Below are 6,260 nucleotides of genomic sequence, written 5' to 3'. Positions count from 1 at the left end.
GAAAAAAACAACGAAAATACACTACATGAGGTAAGAGGAGGAGAAAAAAAACTCCACTCAGACTGAGCTCCTAGTGGGAGAACAGTTTGATAAAAGAAAAAACACCTCAGCACAAAAGCACATGACTATCAATACACCATAGAAACACGAGACAAGCAACAGAGGCGGGTAAAGGGTAAGAGAGAGCCGGCGTAGACAGCGCATCCGGTCCTGCAGCATCTGTGCTGGTCCAGTTGACTGCTATCATCCCCGGTAGGGCACAAGCATCGAAGGCGTTGGAAAGGGAGGGGGATGAGTGAGTGCTTATCAGTGTAAGTGTGTGTGTGTGCGTGTCCATAGTTTAGCTGAGACAGTGTCCTTCGGCCTATCAGGCTAAGAGCAATCATTCAAAATAATATTACCGCTGTTATGTACAGTGTCATTAGAGGACCACGAATAAATTGTTGCCCTGGGGTCTTTCGGGAGGTAAGTAAAAATTTCAGGTTCTATTTCCTGCTTACGTAATTTTAAGACCTGCTAAGAACTGGAGGTTTACCAAAAATTGAAATCACATGGCCCTTCAACTTGTTTCACAATCCGTCTCAGTAATCATACACATATCACCACTCCTCACAACATCAGAGCATGGTCTGGTTGAAAACGTGGATGGTGTTCTGAGGTCTCTCCATTCCTGGACAGTTTGTGGGACTATTTTAATGTGTTGGAGGCACCGATAAGTAATATCAGAGGTTCTCAGCTGGATTCTTGTCTGATGAATATGAAGACTAGTCAGTGGCTTGAACACCTTCACTGTCCTGGAACTGCCTACATATTCTGGCCACATGAATCCTGGCATTGTCTTGTACCAGCAGGACCCCAGGGCTCACTGACAGTGGATATGAGGATTTAATCCCAGCACCTAGAAACTGTGAGGATATTGCTGGCTAACATGTTGCAGAGGTGGGACCAAGTCATTGTCTTGCAAGTCTCAAGTAAGTCTCAAGTCTTTATCCTCAAGTCTCAAGTCAAGTCTCAAGTAATGTCAGGCAAGTCAGAGTCGAGTCTCAAGTCACTGGTGTAAAAGTCCGAGTCAAGTCACAAGTCTGAAACTTTGAATTTCAAGTCCTTTCGAGTCTTTAAAAAAAAAAACGAAAAAATAATGTTGCAGTTATATGTTAGGTGTAAATAATAGACCATGTGTTCTTTTTTTAAATCTGTATTGATCTCATCACCTGATGAAACAAGTAACTTACAAAATATGCACAAACTAATTCTGAAATTGCACCTTGCACAGCTCAATTAAACTTTGCTGCAAGAATAGTCTTCCTCTAAATTACAAATTCACAGAATAAACATTCAGTGAAAAAATGCAAAAGCAGAACTTCCTGTTGAAACAAAAAGTGCTGAGATTTCCGTATGTACAAAACAATGAATGAATGATATATATATATATATATATATATATATATATATATATATATATCTCTCTATATATATATCTCTCTCTATATATAGATATATAGATAAAAACACCCAGCACGCCCCTGCGGGCGGTTTATCCTTCAAGCTCGGGTCCTCTACCAGAGGCCTGGGAGCTTGAGGGTCCTGCGCAGTATCTTAGCTGTTCCCAGGACTGCGCTCTTCTGGACAGAGATCTCCGATGTTGTTCCTGGGATCTGCTGGAGCCACTCGCCTAGCTTGGGAGTCACCGCACCTAGTGCTCCGATTACCACGGGGACCACCGTTACCTTCACCCTCCACATCCTCTCGAGCTCTTCTCTGAGCCCTTGGTATTTCTCCAGCTTCTCGTGTTCCTTTTTCGAATGTTGGAACACTGAGCTACTAGTTGTTTCGCCGTCATTGTGGATGTTGGGTATCGAAGAATCCATAGGTCCCTCATCCTATTCATGTAGCCCCTTCCGCCGGGGTTACTTGCATAGTAGCATTCCAACAATGCCCTGTTTTCGTCTCTTGCCCACCGATGCCTTCTTGTTCCAGTAGCCCACTTTTCGTCAGGGTGCCCTGGTTCCTCAACACCTGACGCGGACCTTGTTGATCCGGGCGACGTCCGAGCCGGCATGCCTTCATATTTATCTGTCTCGCTCATGTCTGCGGTAAGCTTGCTTAGCATAGGGGGTCTAGCCTTAGGACCCTTACTGGATACAGACGCCCCAGGCAGGAATCGAACTTGCGATCCTCTGTTCCAAAGGCGTGTAGTCTAACCACTACGCTATCCAGCTGGTATATATATATAGACAAAAAAATATATATATAGAGATATATATATAAACATATAGAGATATATATATAAACAATGAACAAGAATGTGCACTTTAACTTATTTCAGTTCACTATTAACTATTCTGCATTGCATTTGCAAAAGACCAAATTGGCCAAAAGTCTGTCAGTCATTTGTGCACGATGAGGCCGTAGAATGATGCCACCATAGCTGAAAACTCGCTCCACAGGAGCACTACATGCAGGTACTGCCAAAACTCTGGTGGCCACATGAAACAGAGAAGGAAGAGTCTGCATGTTCATTGCCCAGAACAAGAGGGCGTTCTGTCCATCAGCAATATCCAGGTAGTGACTTAGCTGTAGAGCTGGACTCTTCCCCACATCCTTCTTCTGCCTCTTACAGTAAGCAGCAAAGAGTCCTCCATCTTCACAGTCCTCTTGATGTTCCTCACCAGGAGTCACAAGTTGCTCTGACTTTGCAGGATCTGCCGCATCTTGCAGGATCAGATCTGGCAAAACAAATTAACAACAGCAAAAGAGCCTTTATTACAATTTTAGACAAAAAAAAATACAGAAAAAATATAAACTATATTCAATCTTTACCTTTAACTTTTTGTGTCACCTCTGTCTTTATGTCACAACTGCCCAACACATGGTGTTCCACCCACAACAGAGAAAATGCTGGATCCAAAGCAGCTGCTTTAAGGTACACTGGATCTGAAAAGGGGGCAGTGATCCCATCTTCGGCTCTAGCCATTTGCACACTGATAAAGATTCCAAGAAATCTTTTGTTCAAAGATGCTTGGAGGCTCCTGACCAGACCATTCAGGAAATGGACTTGAGGCTTCAGTTTCTCCAGGTGGTGATTGAGGGACAGCACGGATGGAACAACAGCACTAATCGTGACTATTTTCTCACCTTGTGTCAAATCTGTTGCTTCTCCAAAAGGCTTCAAGATGTCCACCATCTCCTTCAACAGGTTCCACTCTCGTGTTGTGAATAATAACTCCTTGTGCCCAGTCATTTCAAGAACAGCACAGAGTTTTAGATGTTCACATTGGATAACTGCCTTCACTTGTCTCAGTGTTGAATTCCATCTTGTGATTACAGCAGCAGGGATCGCTTTCTGTTCACCAAATTCAGCTTCAAACACATCTTTGAATGTTGTGCTTGTGTGCAGTAGAGAGCTGAGCTTAGATAACTTTGAAAGTGAAGGAGATGCCACTTTGGTCTCTGACAAACCATCTTTCACCACCAGCTGAAGTGTGTGCGCAAAACACTGCAGGCGCTGTGTCTTTGCCATAGCAGCACCTACTGTTTCCTGATCTTCCAAGGTTAAGTCATGCCAGAGCTCTGGGTCGTCAAGATGATCACCATCATCATGTTCCTCAGCTTGCTCAGTGGGGAAGCACACAGTGAATGCTTTCCGCATATTGGCAGCATTGTCACTAATAATATAGTCTAGTTTATCTTTAATGTTGTATTCGTCACATATAGCTTCAAATTTCTCACAGATTCTTTCACCAGTGTGTAATCCTTTGAAGCGGTCAAAGGCCAGCAGTTTGGATTTTAGCTGCATCCTCTCTGTCTCTTTCTGTATCCAGTGCACAGTGATACCAAGGAAACCCCTCATCCTTCGGTCTGACCAAATGTCCACAGTGACTGAAACATGATCAGTCTCGCTCAACTGAGTTTTTAACATTGAACGTTTCTCAGCAGCAAGGTTCTCCGTTTTTGATATAATTGTTCTGCGACATACCGGGCTGTATTTTCTGTCAACTACCGTCAGAAAGTACCGAAAATTCTTGTTTTCCACAATAGAAAGGGGCAGGTTGCAACCAATAATCAAGTCACTTAATAATGCATTCGTGATAGCTTTCTGCTGTGGATGAGTCATGCTGTACTGTCCGGCACAAGTGTCCATAAACTGTGATATGGAAGGCTGTTGAGGTTCATTTGTGATCCTCTTTTTCATCTGGTATTCTTCAAATCTGATAGAGGTAAGCATATTAGACTCATGTCAGAAATTCCATTTCAGCCATTCATGAATTGCATTTTACTTTAAGTTGATCCTAATAATCCTAAATAACTATTAACACTTAAACTCTCATAGTTTTCAGACAATAAAAAATATAAATGAAAAATATATAAACAATATTTATTAAAACACTTTTCTCAAAACTCTGCATACAGTTCCAATAAGCAATGTTTAGCATCCCTGTTAAGAATAACTGACCTTTGCAAATAAACAACAGCTAATAACATAAGATCAAAGTATTTTATTTGATGTATTGACATAAGTGACAGAAGAAAAAGGCCTTATATAGCAGGACTACTCAATTACACACTAAGGTGGGCCAGATTTTCTAACCAAAATTTTTTTTCCCTGGCTCAGACATGCAAAAGTTAAACACGACCATATGTTACCGGCACCAGACCTAGGGGAATCTGGACCGGCAGCAAGCAGCACACAGGCTAGAGAGCACTGCGTAGCCAAATATGAGCAAACTGTGGATTAATAGAGAGGACACCGAAGTTAGCGTCTTGCTCAGGACGGAGCTCATTTATTTCTGAGCTGCGCGTGCACAGAGCCTATTGCTAGAGTCTCTCTGGTAGTTCCACAGCAATGCAAGAGCAGTATCTACTGGCATAATGAAATATAACCATGGTCTGGCAACACATAACAATGTCGAAATAAGTCACAATAATAAACAAAAAATAAGGGTGTAATTGGTTTTCTTACAAAAATAAACATGTAGCTCTACGGGGTTAATGATGAGGAGGAGACGGAGAGAAACTGTCTTCCCTGAGTACAGCTACAGAACCCACTTTCTGAAACGGACCCTGCTCACCATTCACCGACAATTCTGAGCGAACAAGTTGCGTATTATTCTTGGATGCGCTTGTAGGACCGGATTTAAAATAGCATGACAAACATATCATACCTGTTAAAGCCAAACAGTATCATCAACGTAGCCCGGAGAACATTTGCTAATAAGATGAAGTTAGCTAAGTCGCTATCTCATCGTAGCAAAAAAAGGCAGCACTTACCGTTCTTTATGCAACTTCAAATGTCGGACAAAGTTGGAAGTTGTTCCATCTCCGTCTGTAATTCTCTTCTTGCATGTTTTGCATGTTGCATTTCGTTTTTTGTTGACTACTTCGTAGTTTATGTAGCCGAAAGAAATTACTCTTGGGAGCATTTTTGGCTCGAGCGTTTTTTTTTTTGTTTTTTTTTTTAAATCTGGTTAATTTGATTGGCTGTGCTACAGCTCACGCTCACATACATACGGAGTGTGGTAAGAATGAATGAATGAATAAAGTGAATTAATGGTCCACACTTTTTATATAATATGTATGTTAAATTTTAGATTTGGGTAAAATATCAAGTCTTTTCAAGTAAACAGGTTCAAGTCCAATTCAAGTCCCAAGTCACTGGTGTAAAAGTCCAAGTCAAGTCACAAGTCTTACAACCTTTTTTCAAGTCAAGTCTAAAGTCATAAAATTAATGACTCGAGTCTGACTCGAGTCCAAGTCATGTGACTCGAGTCCACACCTCTGACATGTTGTGGTGTATGTGACCTTCCAAGAATACGAGACCACCACTAGACCTAATGCCAGACAAGAAGGTTTTGGGTTCAAGTCCATTTTTGGGGCCTTTCTGTGTGGAGATGCATATTTTCCCCATGTCTGCATGATTTCTCCCCAGTACTCCTCCCACAGTCCAAAAACATGCATGGATTGAGGTTAAATGGTGCAGGCAGCATAAAGTTTACACACTTTCTCAAGACCATTTCACATCTGTCACACGAGGGCAGTGTGAGCATGGTGGGACCTTGAAGCTCTGATGTTTTCTGGAAAACGTCAGTCAAGCTGTATGGTGCTCGGCTGTGAGCACAGGTCCCACCAAAGGACACCGGGAACTAATTTTACCCTTATGGAGTCTGTTTCAGACAGTTCAGTCTGAAACACGCACACGTGAGGGCCACTGGAGGTCATTTCGTAGGTCTCTGGTGGTGCTAATTCTGTTCCATCTTGCACAA

General features: G+C 42.2%; 1 protein-coding gene across 1 annotated transcript; it reads right to left on the bottom strand.

The window, feature by feature from the left end:
- Positions 1–2,312: 2,312 nt before the first annotated feature.
- LOC146660533 (zinc finger BED domain-containing protein 4-like) lies at positions 2,313–5,745 on the bottom strand. Its single transcript, XM_085419583.1, has 3 exons — positions 5,269–5,745; positions 2,821–4,208; positions 2,313–2,726 (listed from the first exon to the last, which is right to left on the bottom strand). The coding sequence occupies exons 1-3, from the start codon at positions 5,418–5,420 to the stop codon at positions 2,338–2,340; spliced, it is 1,929 nt and encodes a 642-aa protein (XP_085275709.1). The 5' UTR covers positions 5,421–5,745; the 3' UTR covers positions 2,313–2,337.
- Between the last annotated feature and the right edge of the window lie 515 nt (positions 5,746–6,260).

Source organism: Rhamphochromis longiceps, linkage group LG10 (assembly GCF_057381845.1).
Source record: "Rhamphochromis longiceps isolate RC_006_pf linkage group LG10, R_longiceps_female_GT1.1, whole genome shotgun sequence".
NCBI lineage: Eukaryota > Metazoa > Chordata > Actinopteri > Cichliformes > Cichlidae > Rhamphochromis > Rhamphochromis longiceps.
Note: the sequence above shows the minus strand (reverse complement) of the source record. Positions and strands in the feature narration are given on the sequence as shown.